The sequence below is a fragment of the Lissotriton vulgaris genome, chromosome 3_1, assembly GCF_964263255.1.
Source record: "Lissotriton vulgaris chromosome 3_1, aLisVul1.2, whole genome shotgun sequence".
NCBI lineage: Eukaryota > Metazoa > Chordata > Amphibia > Caudata > Salamandridae > Lissotriton > Lissotriton vulgaris.
In genome coordinates this window covers 2,054,995,880-2,055,019,140 of record NC_141689.1, presented here as the reverse complement: position 1 = coordinate 2,055,019,140, position 23,261 = coordinate 2,054,995,880, and the positions used below count along the sequence as shown (strand labels likewise).

At 46.9% G+C, this 23,261-nt stretch overlaps 1 protein-coding gene across 5 annotated transcripts in view; it reads right to left on the bottom strand.

Annotated features, from left to right (window-relative positions):
- Positions 1–23,261, bottom strand: part of MTUS1 (microtubule associated scaffold protein 1) — a 1,045,260-nt gene that overhangs the window by 437,798 nt on the left and 584,201 nt on the right. For all 5 annotated transcript variants that reach the window (XM_086962577.1, XM_086962579.1, XM_086962578.1 and 2 more), the window contains one exon: positions 12,443–12,544. In XM_086962577.1, coding sequence (XP_086818703.1) covers positions 12,443–12,544 — 102 coding nt within the window. The remainder of the gene's footprint in view (positions 1–12,442; positions 12,545–23,261) is intronic.

Here is a 23,261-nt window from a genome sequence, read left to right as displayed (position 1 = left end):
AAAAAGTAAACACCCCCCTTCCCGCGCCTTGCTGGCTACCATCTCTCCTGGAATCTTATCGCCCGTTCATATATCAATCCGCATTCCTGAGGAATGAACAGGCGACGAGAACTCCGAATATCTCATATCTTCCTCAATAAAACAACAGCAGCAACGTTATTACAGTGTATCGAGAAAATAAACCATTAACAACCAAGCAAGCAAAACAAAACATCTGTAAAATGAAATAAAAATGTGTTCATCTCGAAATTAATTTGAAACATAAGATGTTTTTCATAATTAGCCATTTGGGTCTATGCCCAACACTCTCCAAATCATCAATTTCTTCAGGTGTATTCACATTTTCGTTAAATACTCTGACATCCCCCACGTCATCCAAATGTATATGCTGAGCCATCCTGGCAAAAGGATACATTTTTACATCCAATGTTTTCACAACATTACGAAGCAACTTGAAAACCTTTTAATGGCAGGTAAATGTAGAGCTTGGCAGGGTACCAGTGGGAGCTCTCACCTTAAACCAATCACCTACCGAATCCACATGTTATTTAACACATCTTGTTATAGGACCTCTCCTCTTCCTGTCAGCTACAGCTTTCGTTTTTTTTTCTTTCCAGTTATCACAAAAAAGTGAGAGCCTTCCTTCCTTCCCATCCACGGAGGAACTTACCCAAAAGGACTCAAATGGAGATTCCCCAGTGATCTCATGCGGAGTGAGTCTATTGGCAATCACCCTTTAATACAGCTCTTGCTTCCCAGCTAAATTTGAAGCCTTTGCCCCTTGTAAACCCCCCTTCAGAGTCCTTCTGAACCTCTCCACAACACCATTATGTCCTGATGATAAAGGGAACCCTTCTTGTGCGAAATTCCATGTTTTTCATCCAAAATTCCTCCCAACACAACCACTGGTGCTCTCTCACTCTCAAAAATTGTATGGCACTCTTGGAACTGGTATCACTGACACTGAATAACGGGACAACTGGAAAACAAATAAACACCAGTAAATATGGCGTGGCATGTTCTCTGTTAAATATTCTACAATATTAATGCCCACTTCTTGCCACATAACATCTAGAGATGCTCTAACCTGCACTGCAGGAACTCTGGTCTTCAAACCGTCACCGTTTCTACCTTCAAAGCATTCTGTAATTACTCTCTCTGCAAATCCATTCCAGGCCACCAGAAGTGAGCTCGAAGCCATTTCTTAGTCTTCAGAATTCCCCAGTGTTCAATTTGCACTAATTCAATCACTCGGACATATTAATATAATTGGTTCATTCCTGAGACTTGTGGTCCTGATTGCTGATGCCCTGAGACATGGTACCATTTTTAGGTATCGGCTACACTGCGCATGTGCTTTCTCGAAGAGACATGTTTTGAATCTGAGGGCTGCAACTCGCCTATAGGCTTACTGTTAGATTTGGGGTCTCTAGTTGGCACAGGTAGGTACGTGTGACAAATAGGGACCCTCTCCTCTAGTCAGGATAAGGGGATTACACTCCTAAAATAACCCCTGCTCACCCCCTTGGTAGCTTGGCACGAGCAGCAAGGCCTTATCTCAGAGGCGTTGTGAGTTAAGCAGTTTTGACCACATACAGTAACCCAGTGACAACACTACAAATGGACCCCTCACAGGTTTTATATAAAAAAAATAAGTAGACTTTATATAGCTACCACAAGACTATAAACGACAAAAATACACAATACTTAAAAGATGGTAGATTTACGCTTAGTTCAGTTCAGTTCTTAGATGCAACACTCTGCGTCAATGTACCTTAGGCTGCGTTGTGCTACTACGACAAGTAATGTCGCAGGAATGGGAAATGCGGCAAAGTTCAGATACAAAGAAATAAAGATGTGAAGATCTTCCAGATGCGACACGCTTCTCGGGGTTGCAAGAAGTTCTCGGTTCGATGCGTGGACTGCAGCGGCGACACCCTGACGAGGCGCCAACAGCAGTTTCAGCGGCGATGCTCTTCTCTCATGATGCATGAAGTTTCCGCTCGATGCGACAACTACAGCAGCAACATCCAAGATGCGACAGCAGCAGTTCAGACGGTGGCGCACTTCTCGGGGATGCAAGGTGCTCTTGGTCGATGCGGTGCAATGCGACAGTTCCAGCAGCGACACCCTCCTTCGGAGTTGCGACGGCAGCCACAGCGACACGCTCCGACCTCGTTGCGAGATTCTTCTCCTGATGCGGTGCAGAGCGACAACTACAGCAGCAACACGCTCCTTTGGATTTGCAACAGCAGCAGCGGCGACACGCTTCCTCTTCGTTGCGACACGCTTCCAGCTCCTTGCGACATGCAGTCCCTCAGAAGGCCCAAAACAGCAGCAGGCACTTTCAAAGAACTCTGGGGGAGCTGGGGTGAAGTCTGTTGTCCCTGAGACTTCAGCAGGAGGAAAGCTCTTTTCCAAGCCCTTGGAGATCCTTCACAAGTTGAAAGCAAAGTACACAAAGTTCCTTTCTCATTCCTTTGGCAGTAAGGCAACCCACTGCAGGCCAATCCCCCAAGCAGCACTTCATCTTGGGAATAGTCTCTCCTCAGTTTCTTCAGGTTCCTCTTCTCAGTAAAGGTTTCTTCTTGTAGTCCAAAGTGATCTAATTTCTTGGGATCAGGGTCCCAATATTTATACCCCAAAATCCTTTGTTCTCTGAGGGGAGAGTGGCCTTTGCCCAGTCCAAACCAGTTCTGAAGCACACTATTTACCAGACTTCTCTTTTCCTTTCACAGTGCAGGGCATGCACATCAGACGCCCCACAGGAGGTGGAGCCAGCATTGTGGAAGGCAAGTACAGTCCTTGAGCACTTTGTTTACAGGACTCCTTCTCTTCTTTCAGTGTGCAGGGCAGAGACATCAGACACTCCCCAGGAGGTGGAGCCAGCATTGTGGAAGGCAGGCACAGCCCTATTCAAGGTTCAGGTGCAACTCCTCCCACCCATCTAGATGCAGATCTCTCTATTCACCACTGGGTGACTCAGCCTGTCTCTTGGAATTCCCCAGCCCTGTCACTCACAAAACCAGACCAAGGAATACACAACCTAGCAGGGCAGGTTTGAATGGTTAGACAAGCAAATACCTACTTTCTAAAAGTGGTATTTGCAAACACAGAATATGAAAAACCAACTTCACTAAAAGATGTACTTTATTATTCTGAGTTCAGGCATACTAAACTTGAACTTCTACAATGTTCTCTGAGATAGTTAGGATTATAAAATGTAATAACTCTAAACAGCCCATTCTAGCCTACGGAGAACAGGTAGCCTTGCAATAGTGAAAAACAAAAATGGCTGTAATTCACTATTAGGACATGCCACACACACCAGGGCTTATACTTACAACGCACCATGCCCTCGGGTCTACCATAGGGGTGACTAATATGAAGAAAAGGGGAGGTTTCGGGACTGGCAAGTGGGTGAACCTGCCCAGTCAGCATGACAGTACCAGACTGCACGCAGGCTCTGCAATGGCAGACCGTAGACACATTTACAAGGCTGTTTCTGTGGGTGGCACAACCAGTGCTGCAAGCCCACCAGCAGCATTTGGATTTACACGCCCTGGGCACACTCAGTGCACTAGACTAGGGTTTGACAAGTAAACCAAATATCCAATCATGGAACCACTCATTAATACATCAATTTACAATAGGGATCACTTGCACTGTGGCACTGGATAGCAGTGGCACAGTGCCCAAAGCATCTAACCCCAGCAAAAATACATGAGGCAATGCAAAAATGGAAGGGAGACCCACGCCAATGGCGCCAGGTCTAACACTAACCAATTGCTCTTCCATCTTTGCTCTCATATCCTTTGTCCCCATTTGTCCATGGCATGCATGCGTCATGCCTCTTCATGTGTTTAGCCCTCCCCAAGAGCATTGACCAAGTACTTGTGTCCTTCAAGTGCTCCCATTTTAGGAGCTACTTTTTTCTTTGTGTTTGAGCACTCCACACAGGTGCTCGTGTTTTTTTTCATACGTTAGCCCCTACTCTTGATTTTTAGGTTACTTCTAGCAAGTGACATTGTGTTTGGAGGTTGTTTTGGTGTGATTATTGAATTGTTCTATTGTTTGTGAAAGGTTGCGTGGTGTTAGTGTTGTGGTTGTTTTAGAAACGTTAGATGGTTGATGGGTTGTTTTATTAGTAGTTAGTCACTCCATGATTGAATATGGGGGGGTATGTATTTAGTATAGATGGAGGTTTGCGTGGTGTTAGTGTTGTGGTTGTTTTAGAAAATTAGATGGTTGATGGGTTGTTTTATTAGTAGTTAGTCACTCCATGATTGTATATGGGGGTATGTTTTTAGTATAGATGGAGGTTTAGGGATTACTAGTTGATAAAGATTTTGTAAGTGAGTGGTAGCTTACCTGAAGTTCTTAAGGTGGAGATGTAGAGTTTCTGGCCCTAGGCCTTTAACATGTCCATACAGGTAACACCCTTTACCAGAAGTCCTGAGCCCTAGAGTTAAATCATCTCCGAGGGTTTGGCCATTCCTTCTTGAACTAAGACATACTGAGAGATCTCTAAAATTGTGACATTGGAACACAGCGTGCAGGTGGAGGAACTACAGAGAACTATCCGGATGGGCTAGACCTTCTAGGAGTGCCAACTCTCTTTTCCTGAAACCTCAGATCTTTCGCAAAAAGAGAACATGCCACCGAGCTCTCTCCGGCTCAACTCCGAACATCTGGAACTCTTTCCCACCGGAAATACGTAGAATTTCCTCCAAGATTACCTTCAAATTGGAAGTAAAAAGATTCCTTATGAACAAGTTCTTACCTTAATAGGTTGCTGTATTGTCTGCTCTAATGCATTGGACTTACACCTGTAAACCCTGCATTGGATGCTATTCCACCTCGATATGTACCAGTTATTTTATTATTATTTTTGCTGATCCATGTACTTGTAATCGTTATTTTCCTGTGAGCTCTATTTTGATATATGTTTCTGTCTGAATTCCTATTTGACACTTGTTTGCAACTGTTACCTTCCTTTCCCCACAATTGTAAAGCGCTCTGATATCCCTCTGGATAATGTTCGCGCTATATAAAACTTTATAAATAAAGACATTGGGACAACCAGCCTCACACCTCTTAATAACCTGTCATGGAGTGACAACTCAATGCGGACCAGGCCATGAGAATTCCATTAATTCTTACATTTCTGTTTACCATACTTTCTATACATCACCCATTCCACTACCCGGGCATCCCGTGGATGTTTAATATTAGGTCCTTTGTTGTACTATGAGGGTGGGTTAGATGTATGGCTGATTTCACCAGTGTTGATATCTTTGTTCGTGCTTGGAATGTGGAGTCAGGAAGGTTAGGGCTTGCAGGAAATGTCCTATAGAACTGTTCTATTCCTTGAGTGTTGGTCCTCCACATCTAGCTGGTGGTTCCTTTCTCTTTCTCATGCACAGACTTACCCTATGGATCTAGTGAGCAATTTGGCCCTTCGTTGGCACCTGGATAGGTGCTGTGTGGTGAGGTGTTTGAACAGGATGGCTGTATATCTCAGTCCTTGGGGGTGTTGGCATTTGTTCTATTGTATTGTGTTTTGCTTTTCCTTTACTCTTCACAGCCGACAGTATGTAGATGTGGAGCAGTATGTTTGGTACGGGGGGGAGGGGACTTCCTTTTTTATGGGGGCAGAGGACTGTAGGGTCCCCCCCATATGTTCTTTCCTCTTCCTGGCCCACTGCTCACTACATAATAATAATAATAATCCACATTTGTAAAGCGCGAATAATCACCCGTAAGGTTCTCCAGGCGCTGGGGTCCGTCAGGAAGATTAAGCAAGCTATTGCCCAGAGACACATGGTGCTGGGCTAATCTGCAGTCGGGGATCAAACCGCGATCCCCAGATTCCAGCGAAGTCGCCCTGGCTGCGACGCCTCACCTGAGTTAAATTGCTATCATGGAACATGCAGGGCCTTATAATGTACTGTCTTAATTGAAACGTAAAGAAGTATACATTGCATTCCTTCAGGAGACCCAACTTAAAGAGTTTGACGGCCGAGCCCTCCAGGCGATGTTGGCGGGGTCAACTCCACGCTACCACTTATTCTGCTTTTTCATGAGGCGCTCCTATTTGGATTAGACCCGGGGTCCTCTTCCGGTTACAAATAGCAATTACTGACCCAGAGGACCGCTATGTCTTGGTGTTGTGTTGCCTGGATGGTACGGATATTGCGCTGCTAAATATTTATGCTCTGAACGCGTACCTGCCATCGTTTTCACTGAATTTGCCCCTCTACTCCTTGCCTATTGTTCCCACCTGGCACTTCCATCCCCTACGCTGCTCGATGATCAGGCCTTTCGGGTGTTGTGGGTGAGCGCATTTCACAATACTGGCACGACAATGCTGGCTTGGCTTCGTCTGTCGGAGTGGAATGGGAGGCCATAACAGTTATAATCCAGGGATACTGCATCACCAGTAAAGTGGGGTACAAGACCAACTGCTCTCAGATATCAAATGGCAGGAGTTGATGCTGGGTGGGCTGGCATGTGGGTTGGAGGGGCGTATTCTAGAAGAGAAGGAGAAGCTGCTAGAACTGGTTGAATGCCTACAATGCTTTCATCAAAGCTTATGCAGGCAGTGCCCAAGCAGAGAGCAATAAATCAGGCAGGATGCTTGCACGGCTTTTACACGGGACAAGGAAGTCCCACCATTCTCCAGCTGTGAGAGTCCTCGGGACGAGATTCTTTTACTGAGGGCAGTAATACAGTGTTTCTTCAACTGTATCTGGATCTGTATTCCTCAGGTGCTGAGTGTAGTGAAGTGGATATGTTTAATTACATTGCAGATGCTTCCCCAGTGTCTCTTGAGTCTGCGGTGGCAGATCAACTAGGTGAGGATGTTCTGGATCAGGAGGTATGGAGGGGCAATAAAGGAAATAGCAAGGGGTAAGGTGCCTCGCCTCGATGGCTTACCGATAAAGTTCTACACAGCACATGCTTCGAACCTTGTCCCTAGACTTGTGGCCCTCTTCAAAAACCCTCACCAGCTTGGTCTGCTTCCATCTTTACTGCTGGAGGCCTCTATTGTGTCATTTTCGAAGAAGAATAAAGACCCTCTACTTCTCGATTCTTACTGCCCCATCTCTATGCTCAAAGCCACTTGTAAGATTTTGAGTAAGATATTAGCGATCTGTTTGCTCCCCAATATGTGCTCCCTGATCCACTCATACGAAGCTGGCTGAATACCCATGCGCAAGACTATGCCTAATATTAGGCAATTATTCATGGCCTTACAAGAGCAGAAGAAATTGCAGGCAAAGGCGCAGGTCATCTTAGTGTTTATTATGAAGGCGTTTGGCTCGCTCTATTGAGAGTTTCTCTTTGCTACAGAGTTTGGTATGGGTCTGGGATTACCCTTAGTCAAATGGACCTCTCTTTATACTAGCCCCTTAGCTAGGTTCCATACTGGTTCCCTGATCTCGGAGACCTTTTTGGTTGAAAGGGGCACCCCTGAGGGTTTTCCCTTATCCCCGCTGCTGTTTGCTTTGGCAATGGAACCATTTGTCCACCCAGTTCGCCAGAGCCTTCATTACCATGGGTTATACCTTACGTCTGATTACATACATCTTTCTTTGTATGCATATGATATGTTGCTGTATTTCAGGGGGAGGACACTGACCTCAGGGGAGCTGTTTTGGCTGTGTCAAAGTTTGGCGATTACTCAGGACTGGCGGTGAACTGCGATAAATCGTGTATTTATCCCCTGTAGGGAGATATGGTTTAACGCAGAGCTGCTCCCACAGCCCGACGCTCTAGTGGGAGCATCACACGGTTCGGTATCTGGGAGTAGTCTTCTACCGCTAGCCGGAATTGTACTCTAGCGCTCACTGGTTTGCAGCGCTCGGTTGCCTTCTGGACTACGTTGCCACGGTCTGAGTGGAGGGATGGCGGTCTCAAAAAATATTCTACCCCACCTCCTTTATTTGTTTGAGGCCTTCCTGTTGGAGCTGCCCTGAATTTTTTTAAGGAGCTGGATGGCTTGTTACTGTAACTATACTGGGGCATGTCGTGTCGCCGAATAGCACTTTGGAAACTGCCTACAGTGACAGAGAGCGGCTTGGCGGAACTCGATCTAGAGTGGTTTTATTTGGCGGCACAGATCCAGCGGGTGGTTACCTGGCAGTCCTACCTGTGGGAGGGCATGGGTACCCATGAGGGTGGCTCTCCGTCTAAAGATCTACTAACTGGTATCCTGTTGAAGCAAACAGTAGTGTTTGAGCCAGAGCTCTGCTGCGGACCCGTACTGAGATCCCATATCCCTGTGAACTCCCATTTCTGGTGGCTCAACACTGGGGGTGAATGATGGAGGGGGGAATATCTGGAACCACATGAGTGGCAGTCGGCCAGGATTATTGTCCTAGGGGTGCTCTTCACAGGAGAAGAATTGTCCCCTTCAGACTCCCGGGAGTCGCATGACCTCCCGGTGTGTCATTTTATTTACTTAATAATGCCTTGACTAGCAAAATATGTGAGTGGTAGGGTTCTGGAGTTGAGAAGCCTCTGGAACACGAGTGATACCATTGATTCCTTATTATCGGTCGGACCAAAGCGGTTCTCTATAGGGCCTTACTCGAGGGGGTGTGGTCAGCTCTCACAACCTTCCAGATTGCAATAGGAGGACCTAGGGGGAGCCCATAAACGTCTTGTCAAGGAGGAAGGCCCTGGAATCGGGCTCTAGAGTGGTCAGAAACGGCTGCTTCAAAAGTATCCAATTCTAGAATATACACATGGTCTATTTGACTACTGGTGCGTACACACCATGTTCTCTGCTGTGACCTTGGACTGTCTTTAATGTGCTGCGGAGGATGCGGTCTTTTTCCAGATCGTCTGGTCCTCCCCATTATAGCTAACTTATTGGATGGCTGTCCATGGCCCCCCGAACCACCTGTAGGACCGAGACTTCTCAATTAGTCTCCAACTATGCCTTTTGGGCCTACATGAGCGAACTGCAGCTAGTAAAACTAATTTCAAGTTTCTGGACTTGGCTTTGACCCTTGCTTGCAGACAATTGACTGAGTTAGAAAACCGTATGAGGTCCTGATGTGTATAGGTGCTGGTAGTGAAATGGGTGGACTGTGAAAGAGAAGCAATTTATAACGAGGCAGCTAGAGGAGTTAGGAGAATGCAGATTCTACTCTGTGGGATACTATACTGTTCGCATGTCCCCGTGTGGACTCCAGAGGCCCTATTGTTGTAGACGAAACCCTTTCAGGTATCCCTTCGCCAGCCTCTGAGTTGCGGGCATTGTGCCAGAACCTGGGAGACACCCTTTAAATGCTCTTGGGTTTTGCTGTATCCTTGTCTTGTTTATTTCCACTGCTATTGGTCTAATAATTGTAGGGGAGGTGCCTGGGTTTCTTAAGGTTGAAATGTAGCGCGATGACTCGGCTGTTATGCATGATGCCTATTTTTAGGGACCCTCATGCTCTCCCTACCCGGAGTCTCCCTGAGTCTCCCTTGTTAGATGCGCTTTCACTGATATCACTGATATCACTGACTGCTGTACTTCTAATTTTTCCTTATTTGTTTTCTTGTATTATGGTTTGTTCTGTAGATTCAAAATGCTTTTTAAAAAAATGCATCACCCATTCTACCACACCAACCCACTCAGAACCACATCACTGCACAGAGTTCTAAATTTGAAAAAGAATAAGTGCCAGTGCCTAAAGCTCTGCTCAGAAGTCCAGGGCTAGTGCAATTAAAACTTCATAGTCTTGGATACAGTTCGTGCCTTTTTAAGCCACTCTCTGCCTCGATCTCACTCACGCTTTCTTCCTTTCCATCTTTCTCTTCCTTCGTCTTTCCGCTTGGTTTGTTTTCACTCTCTTGCTCTAGGTACAGGTCTTACCAGGAAAAATATATTGCCAGTCACCAATAATGAGTGTTGGTGGCTTCCACTGGAAATCACTGGCTCAAATTAAGCACAGATAGCATACCACCTCCTTTCACGGATCATCACCAACAGCTCCACCTGCCCCCTAACCCACATCTACTCACTGATCATAAATCTTTACTTCCTTCACTTCATTGCCAGAGCTTGATACTAACCTCAAGAGAAGTCTTGCTTTGCCAAATAAGAGATATCAAAGAATACTCCTGCAATTAAACCCTCTCTTATCCTGGCTGAAACACTATCCAAGCCCTATGAAACAATTTACCTGCCAAAGCTTCCTTTCCAATGACCAGGTAATTTAACTAAGCCTCTCTCAACACAAAAGTGATGGTATTTTCTTCCCCTTTGGGTTCTTGCAACTGACATCAGTGACCACAAAACATACTTCTCCGGCAAAAAATGCCTTCAGAGACTTTGAGCACATTTACGATCCTTTTTAACTTGTACAAATTCATTATTACAGTCCTCGGTCCATAAAAACAATACATTTTTCCTCCCCAAAAGCCGAATTGCCGGTGTTTTTTCAGCTAAACTCCTAAAGAATCGTTTATAAAAATAATCCGCCATGCCAAGACAAGACCTCATAGTTTTTTGGGGTATTTAAAAAAAGCTTTATAAAACGGTTTATAGCATTCAATGTAATGCATTACAACGAACAAGTTGTCAACAAAAGGAAAGAACTTTGCAGGCAGTTCAGAGTGTGGCACGGTGTGATGTTAGGGGGAGTCATGGGCACACACGTGTTCTTGCCTCAAGAGGGAGACTGCACTACTGCCATAGAGGTTCAGAAGGGGGGGGAGGAGGGGAGTCCTGCCAATTATGCCTATGTGATGTTGCGTGGTCCAGCCTGTCCTCAGGGGGAGGCACAGCAGAGCCCACTGCGGCCCTCCTGGGTGGGATCATTACCATGCGAGCGGGAGCTTACCCAGTCAACCATCTCCACCCGTCATTCTAAGTTGCGTTCTGAATTCTTATCTGTTCTAACCATGCGTAACCTCTTTTCCTCAGTTAGTGCCCATTCCTGCCTATTCTCTTTCTATTTGTATATCAGTGGGGGCATGGATGTAGTCCAATGTATCGATATGCGTCTCCTCACTAGTAAGAGTACTAAGGCAACAAAGCGGCTGTAGATGTTCATACCGGCTCTTGGGGATTGAGGCAGTCGGAGTCGCCAATGTTGGGGTGTGATCTCAGAATTGGATGCAGTTATCCCCCCAAGCAAGTCCACCACTATGGGCCAGTAATCTCCCAGAGCTGTGCAGCTCCAGGAGGTCATAAGTAAAAAGGTTGCTGGGCTAGCGGCACATATCAGGCATTCCTTGCATCATGTAGGAAAGAGTTTGTATCAATTCGAAGCTTGCACTGCTTGCCGCCACCTTTGCTTAGCGCAAGGCTCTGCTCCACACCCGATCTGTCAATACGTCTACTAGGTCATCCTCTCACCACTGTCGCGCCCTTATTAGGCCATCGCAGTGATCAATCTTTAGCTCCGCATTCAAGCACAAGATCATGCCCTGCTACAGCCAATGCCCAGGATGAGCCACAGTGTCTGGGATTCCTGAAACTCTGTCGGAAATTCAGGCCAGAGCCTCTGGATATTTTTGTATTTTGTAAAAAATGTACCTGGGCCAAGATCAAAGTGCCTCCTCCCGTCCTCGAAGGAGGCAAAGACACCCCGCGGTACAAGTCCCCCAGTAACTGGCAGCCTCCCTCTCTCCACGGCCTCACATCCATCACACCGTGTATCTGCTGCAATGTGCCCAGCCACCATACAGGCAATAGTCGGGCACAGGGTTGAAGGCGTAGGAGTCTATTTATCCCAAGTCCTCACACCTCTGTCACCAGCCTCACAATGTGCAGATATTCCCTTAAAGTTCGAGAGCTCCCCATAAGCGGTCTCGGTAGATGCGACTCTTCAAATATCCCACCCATAAGCCGCTTTTTCCCATTTCAGGCCCTCTATTCACCAAAGTGTTGTGTATTGGAGACCCGCTCTGTAGTAGATTAGGGACACCTCAGCCCCCCTCGGTCCAGGTCCAGCTGTACTACTCTTCATCCCTCCATACTAGCGAGAATAGGAGGCTATTGATCGCTGTAAAAGTAGTTTGGGTATGACACAAAGTGTTTTGCAGTACCTACAGACATCATGGGGTTTTAGGGCATCTGACTTCTTAATCACACCCACAAGACTTACTTTTAGTTTAGCACCATCATCATCTATATGATGACCCAAACACTAATACATTTTCTTTACCAAAATTACTTCTTTAACTTGTGCGTCAGACCATTTTCATCAAAAACCCTCAACAGTCCCTTCAATCTGTTTACTCAGAAAAGGAAACACCCCAGTCACAGCGCCTTGTGGGCTACACCATCCTCCCTAGAATCTCATCGCCAGTTCTCATCTCAACATTATAAAGACAGGAACAGGCGATGAGAATTCCATATCACCACCCTGTTTAAAACCAAGTGCCGATTTAAAGGGATGAAGAATAAAACAAACCACAAACTTTTAAAACGTACCTATATGAGAGTTTATTTTTGCTTCAATTTTCCGTGTGGTAAGTATTGCTCCAGCTGACTTTGGTGCAGTCTGGTACAGACCAATAACTTTGCTTCTTGCTCCTAAAATAAATAAAAAAAACATTGACATAAATAACTGACATTACTTGTGGGTTTCAACATATGTGTAATTACAGGGTTCATTCTGAAACATTTAGTGCAAATGGGGCAGGCAGGTTAAGTGAAGGATATATCAACCACAAGTCACGACCACCCAGGAATTTCAATGTAAAGACAACCATTATACAAGATTAATGCAGTTGGTCGAATAAACTAAAAAAACAACAAAAAAGAGGCCATCGTTGCAAATAAAATACAGTTGTGCAATTAATATTAAAAATATACATTTGGAGTATTTGGCCAGATACGTTCACCGAATTGATGCCTTAAAGTTATGTTCTTATGTGCATAAATGTTCTGAAAATAAAAACTGTACAACAAACTCCACAGGCAGGAAAAATAAGGATCTGAGAGCAGGTTGAACTGATGTAACTGCAGAACAGCACAGCCAGTACAGCTTTGCCTAGTACGCCCAGACCAGGGCTGAACAGGCTGTGCTGCTCATGCACATACGACAAAGCATGTTAAAACTACATTTACCCAAGTAATGAAATTCTGAGTGGAAAAACACAGTTTTTGAGATGTGATGGGTCTCGATTCTGTATGATAGTTACTAGCCAACGTCAATAAAAACATAACATTCTCTGGGGGGAAAGTAGCTGAAGGGGCTTTATCATTAAGATGCATAACACCAAAATCTATTTTTTTTAGTTTTGTTTATAATTTTTTTAATGCAAAAGTATTTATGTACATTATATCGAACATTCCTTAAAGTATACACGGTGCTTCGTGGGCCTTTAGGCCCTCAGCTTGAACATATGCTTAAAATACATAAAAGATTTGTAACTCCAAGATGAATCGCACCGCTATCCAGACTCTAGTTGGCAACAAGCTGTAAAAGCTCGAAATAAACTGGTGTCCTACTGTGGGTTCCACACTCTACTCCGGTTACATTCTTGTTCTCATCACCCCAGCATCCTTTGGGGGGGGGTAGGGGGGGTTATAGTGTGGATTGTCCTTCCTATGTACATGTGATGGGGTTAGAGGCACTTTGTCCCCAGCCCGTTATTACTGAGTTGTGATAGTTTACTAATACTCCCAAGGAGTGGTCCCCTAAGCATCGTAGATTGTGTTATTTATCTTACTTGCAAGTTACTATTTTCTTCAAAAAGAGGCCAATACTCCGTTTCAGGCTTGGCTCATTGACTACGCGACCCCCCTTTTTAGGTCTCGCCTACAGCATTGCTTAGCAATGCTTGTTTGTTTGGCGAGATTATAGTAAGGCTTTCAAAAGTCTACCCAAACTGCGGATCGGGTACAGTTCATGTGAGCCAGGCGCGTGCACATCGCAAGTCACATCGCACACCATTTGTCTGAGCCTCAGCATCAGCATCAGGCTTCAAAGGAAGCCGCTCCCCCCGCCTTCGTGCCGCTTGACAGGTTTTTCCTGTGGAGCACTACTTTGGTTTTATCGTGTTTGTTTAAACAACAATATTCACGTCCGCTTTCCGCTAGCAGCTGCCCCCTCCCCCCCTCTCTTTCTTCCAGGTATTCCTCCATTTTGGTGACTCACAACCACACACATTAGCGCCACTTTACAGAGGTTGCCAGTAAAGCGCTACTTTCGTTTTTTCCTCTTTCTTAAAACATTGTTTTCCACGGACGAGGAAGTGAACCATTTCTAGAGGTACTGTAATACCTGGTGCAGCTTGGGCAGAGAGAAAAAAAAAGTTCATAAGACAGACAGCGGCCGGGATCCTTCTCAGCTTTATTTGGCATACATATTGACACTAATGGCGGACTTGTCAAATACTGCTAATTAAGCTAGGCTAATAGGATTCTCTCCAAGCCCCCTCTCTCTTCAGTCTATCTCTCGCCCATCCAGACACAATTCTTGTTTTATATCCCAATCTCTGGTCAAACACTACCTCTTTAATCCCCATCTGCATCCACCACTCTCCCTCACAAGTATTTCCTTGCTGCCCCGTTATCCCTCCTTCACATCGCTCACCATTTGGCTTCGAGCTGCCCGGATGCCTAATTTACCATCCTGTGTTTTTATTGCCTTTCTTTGTAATGCGATCCGAACACATTATGCTTCATTTCATTTGCAACATGCACTAGCAAGCCATGGGCATGCTGCAGCTCCCGATTTATCTAACTGCTGCTTTCAAGCTTGTGAACAGAAGCTGCTCGGTTGCAAGTTAAACGATAATTCAACCCCCCCACACACAACTCCACACACACACACACAACCATTTATCTCTCCATCGCACTCGCTCCAGCGCACTCTATATATCGCTCGCCCTCTATATCGCTCGCCCTCCCTCCCTCTATCGCTCGCCCTCCCTCCCTCCCTCACTCGATCGCTCGCCCTCCCTCACTCGCTCGCCCTCCCTCACTCTATCGCTCGCCCTCCCTCACTCTATCGCTCGCCCTCCCTCACTCTATCGCTCGCCCTCCCTCACTCTATCGCTCGCCATCCCTCACTCTATCGCTCGCCCTCCCTCACTCTATCGCTCGCCCTCCCTCACTCTATCGCTCGCCCTCCCTCACTCTATCGCTCGCCCTCCCTCACTCTATCGCTCGCCCTCCCTCACTCTATCGCTCGCCCTCCCTCACTCTATCGCTCGCCCTCCCTCACTCTATCGCTCGCCCTCCCTCACTCTATCGCTCGCCCTCCCTCACTCTATCGCTCGCCCTCCCTCTATCTATCGCCCTCCCTCTATCTATCGCCCTCCCTCTATCTATCGCCCTCCCTCTATCTATCGCCCTCCCTCTATCTATCGCCCTCCCTCTATCTATCGCCCTCCCTCTATCGCCCTCCTCTATCTATCGCCCTCCCTCTATCTATCGCCCTCCCTTTATCTATCGCCCTCCCTCTATCTATCGCCCTCCCTCTATCTATCGCCCTCCCTCTATCTATCGCCCTCCCTCTATCCATCGCCCTCCCTCTATCTATCGCCCTCCCTCTATCTAACGCCCTCCCTCGCATCATCACAGCATCACTCAGCACCACTACAGCATCCCTCAGGGGCACCACAACATCAATATGCGCTACCACAGCATCACTGAACGCCACAGCATCACTCGTCGCCACCACAACATGACTCAGCACCACCACAGCATCAATCTGTGCAACAATTCAACAACAACTGGTTCAAATATGTTGTCTCAATGTTTCAAGCTTTATTACAAATGTCACAAAAAGATGTTAATATTTCACTTCTGTTCTTGGATTTTCGTCACAATAAAATACACTGAACATAATCTTCCCAAAAGTTATTTACAAAAGTTTAAGCTATTGCAATTATAAATTACAATGTTTATTTAAGTATTAATTATTAAAAATTTAAAAGCCATTCTTATATGTAATAGCAATACATATAAGTCACGTAAATACAACACATATTGCATTACAAAAGCTATAGGTGTCACATTTGCGAAAGTTATAACTATTGGCATTGTAAATGACAAAGCTATTAATTTCGCTATTTTCAAAACCAACACAAATAAAAAATGTGTCATTTACAATACCAATAGCTCAAACTTTCCTAATGCGAGACCTATTGCATTGCAAATGCTTGTTAATGCTTCTCTCGCTTCTGGGTGATCGCACTACATCCATCCTCCAAGTACTGCTGGGAGATGAATCCGTTGCCCTGCCACGCCTCACTATGTTTCGTTTCTCTAACAATCGGGCAAGTCAATGAAGCTTTGCCCACTTTCTTACATTTCGGACAGAATAAAAGGCCTAGCAAGTAGGTCTCCAGTGAGTGCACTCTGCGCTAGTTGTGTTGTGACCCTTCTATAGAACAGGTTTACATTTGAACGCTCCCAAGCGCGTGGAACAAGCTTGCGTTCAGAGAGTTACATCAATGACAAGTCAGTATATTAATTCCCATCATTCTGTTGATTCCCTTAGGAGTCTTAACAGCAAAGGATCTTAAATATGTAACTTATGCAGCTCCCACAATGCACCGCTAATGATCTGACTAAGGACCGCAATAACAATATTATGATTTGAATTAGGATAGATCAGAACAAGAGAACACGCATACGCCCCCATGTACCGTATCTGCTATGCTCAGGAACAGTGGCCTGTTATTCCATGTGCAAAAGAAAGCTAAGGCATAGTTCCAGACTGTGCCTTCTTTGTGCTACCCACAGAGCTTGGGTGTAGGCCCCTGATTAGAAGCACTTTCATAAGAACAGTTCACAGATTATACAGCCCTGTATACTATTTACAGGGCATGGCCAAAGGCAACACCCTGCATGTGCTATAGACAAGATATGGCCATGCCACATGTGTGGTGCATATAGGTTATGGCTTGACACCATGCCCGGTGTGCATTAGATACAGGGTGCAGGCTCTATGAAAAGTGCACTGTGAATGGTGAGGTCATAAAAGACATCGCTCCAGGCATTTGAAGTGGCATGAGTGAGCTCATGTGCAGTTTGATATTGTTGCATAGCTTACAAAACATCCAAAGTAGTGGTTTGAGGTTATGTAAGGAGGGGGGACACAAGTAAAACTTCCCATTCAAAATTCTATACAACTATTAACGTGAAAAGTAGTGCAAAAACTGCGGAAATGAGTGACATTGAAATTGGCATAAAGACAGGATCTACTGTGCAATCGCTTAGTGTGGTAAAAAGACATTACAGCATTTTATAAAAGAAATGTATATATCAACTATGCTGGTTCACGGTCCTCAAAATCTAAATCTGGAGCCACTCTAGTTGGCTGAAAGTAACTGAACATTTTTGGTTCACCGCTATTTGGGAATCAGCAGTTGCTTGGTGGCTATATGGGGGCAGGATGAGCCTCCCCGGCTCCAGGGGTTGTCCAAAGTGCTAGAATACACCTCACAAGGGTAATAAAGATCCCTCCAACCCCAAATTTGGTGGAAATAGTTATCAACGTATTGATTACTCCTTGAGAGAAACAGTATTCAACATTCTGGAAAGATTGAATGAATATGAATAAAGATCTACAGATCTTAGTAGGATAGCACATAACGCAGATTTTAGGCCAAGCAATGCTTCCTGAACTCTTTCGAACTATAAATCAAAAAAGACATGGTAGGCAACCCACCCAGGAAACCAAACATTTCTGATGTTGGGGGAAATGAGGGAGCCTCAAGACCCCTGAAATCCTGATGCCTCCCCTGCCAGCACCCACCTCGGGTGTGTCGACAGCAGGCCTTGTTCCCATACAGCTGGAACAGTTTTTCTATCTGCTCCCACCAGACGGGAACAATTCTATGTTTACCTGCCCACAAGAGGGTGGGCAGGGACACTCCTGTTCTACCACCCGGCAGGAGCAGCATTCTACTCCTGTAGGGTAGGAGCACAGAAGCCTTCCCAGCATACGCTCTTGAGGGCAGGGAAAAGACTCTGTGCCAGAGGATTGGGTCCACGCCAACACCATCACAGAACTGGCCTATAGGATGGGATCCCCAAGGCCATCGCATGGCTCTGGAAGGGGGCACCCTCTTCTCCAATTAAGTTGATCAGCCCCCAGGGGATGGGTTTTCCAGAGCCTCAAGGAGGCCCAAAGAGAGAAATACATGCCCCTTCCCCTTTTTAAATGAATCAGCCCCAGGGGGTGGAATCCCTGGGGCCTAGCAATGGCCTGGGGAGAAGGGGGGGCACCACATTAGAATATTTTGCATCTCCACTCCGGATCCTGGCATACCTGATTGTTTTTGTTTGTTATAAGAGCATGCACTAAAAGAAAAAAAAAGAAAATTACAATACATTTGCTGATGCTCCATTAATTTGCTTTTTTTTTTAAAGCATTTTTGCCCCCCCCCCCCCCCCCCCCTCAAGCCCCCTCACCCCACTCCTCAAAAACCAGGCCTAGGTGGTCAGGGTAGCCCTAACTTGCAACGTTATATACCTAAAAAAAACAATTTAAAAACGTATTTCCAGGACGGGGTACCAAAGTCCTTAAATTAGCTGCCGCCACATTTTTGCTGATTTGGTGGCAGCCAATCTAATCTTATCTTAAGATCAGTTAGCTCTGGGATACTCTGTGGCATGAAATATAAAAAAAATTTGAGCCACAAAGTTTAAAAAACACTTGATCAGATATACATAAAATCTGAAAGATCATGCTTTCTGGACTAATATCTAGCTTTTTGTCAAATATGGCATAATTCATTCCAGCCATTTTGGCTGCAGCTGTGTCTTGTTTTCCTATGGAAAAATGAAGCGAGGTGTGAGACAAAGGTTTGTGCTGGTACGATTCCTTTTCTGTCTATATATCAATGATTTGGATACCTTCCTAAATACCGAGGAGGCAGACACACCAATGGTGGGTTCAAGGAACTTTCCTGCCCTGCTTCATGCGGAGGACTGTCTTATTGTCGAAAACTGGAGTGGGCCTACCCCGAAATTGTTGAATAGATTTGTTTTATTGATGACCGAATTGGGTCTAAACACAAATACTGCCAAATCACCTATCATGATTGTATGGCGTACACATACTGGCCCGGGGTTCACACTTCACCAATGGTTAAAAAAACTTATGTGTCCTAACCTTTACCTATTTATGGATACTTTTTGATTCTAAAGGTACCTGGTCACATCTAATTAAGATTAGAAAGTCTCACTTTGACCAAATCCTAGAGATTCTTTTAAAATTTGCAGGAATGTTAAGCCATAAACCATTGGATGCTATGATTAATATCTACACTGCATGTTCTTGCTCCGCTGTGATAAATGGAGCTGGGGTTGGAGCATATTGTGACAGCTCCCGCTTACACATTAAAGAAAAAGTGTTCCTCTGAAGGCTTTTGTCTGTACCCGATAGCATACCCATATTTCTCTGCCATACGGCGCTGGGTCTACTGAGTTATGAAAATTGCATTAAGTTAATCCCATTATTCAATCTGGTCTAAACATGAAACTCTCCTAAACCGGATTGCTTACGCCTTGATAAAGCCTATGGTATTCAGTGGCTGAGATATGTCAAAGAGCTATTTGTCCAGCTAGGGAGACCAGATTGCTTCCTCAAACCACAGGATAGTATCACTGTTTTCAGATACGAGTTAAAACAAGATTTTGTAACTATACACCAAAGGCGCAGAGAAAGCTTAGTGATGGGAAAGAAAAAGAGGTCTGGTTATCTCCCATTAGTAACCACAACTCCATGGAATCCTATGTTTTATTCTCATTTCAACATCAGAGATGTCATTTGATAAGGTTCAGGTTCCTTACCCCAGCAGTGCATATCTTGACTGACTCTGAACCTTCCCCCTACGACTCGTGCAATCCAGGGTCCACTTTTTTGTGTGTAAAGCACAAGTTACTACTTGTGTAACAATATATCTGTAAGAGACATTAGTTAGTGATAGATTCCTTACCTTAGAATATCCACAGGCGTCAGACTGGATCCGGAAAATTTTGCGTAGCAATACCCCTGCGTGCCGGCAGGCGTCATCCGCGGCTCCTCGTCCGTCATCGGCGTCGTTAGCGCCGGAATGACGTCGTCTGAGTACTTAGACGCTGCCCATGCGCGCTGACGTCAGTTCTGATACACAGCTTTTCCGTGCCAGATACGCAGAGCCATGATAGAACCAACACTTGCGCCATGAAACTAGGGCCCTGAAAGGGGATGACCTTAACCCTAGATATCGGTTCGCAGAACGGGGAGGATGGGTTTGGTCAGTAAGGAATCTATCACTAACTAATGTCTCTTACAGATATATCGTTACACAAGTAGAAACTTGTGCATCTGAAAGAGACACGTTAATGATAGATTCCTTTCCTTAGAATAGATACCCCAGCAATACCAACCCCGGTGGTGGGTCTGCGAACCAATAATCACACCAGAAAGTCCTGGAGGACAGAACGGCCAAAGAAGCCATCCCTCCGGACTTGGCTATCCAGGCAATAATGTCTTGCAAACGTGTGCAGCGAGGCCCACGTAGCTGCCTGGCAAATATCCTGCAGGGCACTCCTCGGTCCAGGGCAGTTGTAGTCGCCGTGGCCAGAATAGAATGAGCCCGTAGTCCCACAGGGGGTTCCTTCTTTGCTAAGGAGTAATACGCCTGGATACACAAGATGATCCACCGCGAGATGGTCCGCTTGTGCACCGCCTTTCCCTTCTTAGCGCCCACGTAACCAACAAAGAGTTGGTCATCCACCCGGAACTGGCGTGTGCGATCCAGATAGTAAGAGAGTGCACGTTTTGGGTCCAGACGGTGGAGCCTCTCTTCCTCTTTCGAGGGATGCGGAAGCGGAAAGAAGGTGGGCAAGGTAATGGACTGCCCTATGTGGAAGGCCGTGACAACCTTGGGTAGGAACGAAGGTCTCGTCCGCAACACAACCTTGTCCGGATGAACAGAGAGGAAAGGAGGTGTAGAAGAAAGAGCTTGGAGCTCACTCACTCTCCTGGCAGAGGTGATGACAACCAGGAAAGCAGTCTTCAAGGTAAGAAGACGGAGAGGACAGTTATGGAGCGGCTCAAAGGGAGCACACATTAGGTAAGTAAGTACAAGATTCAAGTCCCACTGGGGCATCATGAAAGGAACAGGAGGGAACATATGAGTGATGCCCTTTAAGAATCTGTTGACAATGGGGGACTTGAACAAAGAAGGCTGATCAGGTAGCCTTAAGATGGCTGAAAGGGCTGAAAGGTAGCCCTTGAGAGTGCCCAGAGCAGAGCCCTGCTGGGCAAGAGAAAGAAGGAAGAGGAGAAACTCAGAAAGGGGTGCAGAGAGAGGATCCACAGCCTTTGCTGTGCACCATGCCACAAATCTGTTCCACCTGCAGGCGTATACCGACTTTGTGGAGGGACGCCTGGCTGCCAGAATGACATTACAGACTTTGGGAGGCAAGTCAAAGGGCCTCAACTGTCGCCGCTCAATCTTCAAGCTTGTAGGTGGAGACTGGACAGGTTCCGGTGGAGGACCGTCCCCTGCTGCTGTGCCAGGAGGTCCTCCCGAAGAGGCAGACGAATCGGGTGATCGACTGACATGCTGAGTAGCTCGGGATACCAGTATCTTCGTGCCCAGTCCGGAGCCACAAGGATAACCTGGGCCCGGTCGCACCTGCTCTTCTTCAGCACTCTGGGCAGAAGTGGTATAAGCGGAAAGGCGTACAACAGACCGCAACTCCACTAACGACGAAAAGCGTCTCCGAGCGAGTGCCGCCTTGGAAACTCCAACGCGCAGAACTGATGGCATTGCGCGTTCTCTTCTGTGGCGAATAGATCTAACCAAGGCTCTCCCCACTGCTGAAAGAGGCCTTGAGCCACGTCCGAGTTCAGACGCCATTCGTGATCCATCATGCACCGACGGCTGAGTTCGTCCGCCCTGGCGTTCAGAGAACCTGCCAGGTGTTGAACCACCAGGGTCACGCCCTGATGTTCCAGCCATTGCCAGAGGCATAGAGCCTCCTGGCATAGGGTCCACGACACCACCCCGCCCTGTTTGTTGCAGTACCACATGGCGGTGGTGTTCTCCGTGAACACCTGCACTACATTCCCCCGAACAGAGGGTAGGAATGCCTTCAGTGCAAGTCGGATCGCCCGCAGCTCCAGAAGGTTGATGTGGAGCTGGGACTCCACCGGAGACCAGAGACCTCTGATTTCTGCCTCTCCCATGTGTCCTCCCCAACCCAGGAGGGACGCGTCCGTCACAACTACGCGCTCCGGGTGGGGTAGGGAGAAGGATCTGCCACTGACCCATTCGCGGTCCGTGAGCCACCACTGCAGCGGTTTTGCAGTGCCCTCCGAGATCAAGATATGGTCGGACAAGTTGCCCTGATGCTGGGCCCACTGAAACTTCAGGTCCCACTTCAGAGCCCGCATCCGCCACCGGGCGTGATGCACCAGAAGGATGCAGGAGGCCATCAGCCCCAGAAGCCGCAGCGTCAACCTGACCGAGACCCGGGATAAAGGCTGAAAGATCGGAATCAGAGCCTGAATATCCCGAACCCGCTGTTAGGGTGGATAAACCTGAAACTGCGCTGAGTCCAGAACCGCTCCGATGAAGAGGGGCTTCTGAGAGGGACACAGGTGTGACTTCGGCACGTTGATGGAGAACCCCAGCAGATTAAGGAGATCGGCCGTAGTCTGGAGGTGGCTGACGACTGTCTGGGGCGAGCCCGCCTTCAACAACCAGTCGTCGAGGTAGGGAAAGACTGAAACCCCTAACCTGCGCAGATGGGCTGCGACCACCACCATCACTTTGTTGAACACCCGTGGGGCGCTGGTAAGGCCGAAGGGGAGCACGGTAAATCGAAAGTGCTCGTGGCCTACCATGAACCTGAGGGTAACGCCGGTGGGCCGGCAGGACGGGAATGTGAAAATAGGCGTCCTGCAAGTCCAACGCTACCATCCAGTCTCCTGGGTCCAGGGCAGCTAAGACCTGAGCCAGAGTCTGCATCTTGAACTTCTCCTTCCGGAGGAAGCCGTTGACGTTCCGTAGGTCCAAGATAGGGCGTAGGCCCCCTTTGCCCTTCTTGGGTACCAGAAAGTAGTGGGAGTAACAACCACACCCTACTTCTGGCCCAGGAACGCGCTCGATGGCCCCCTTGGCCAAGAGGGCCGTGACTTCCTCTTGCAGAAGTTGCAAGTGATCCCCCGACACGCGGTGGAATTGCGGTGGCATGGCTGGAGGGGTCGCCTCGAAGGGGAGGGAGTAGCCCCTTCGGACGATTTGCAGCACCCACCTGTCCGACGTGACGGTGCGCCAGTGGGAGAGGT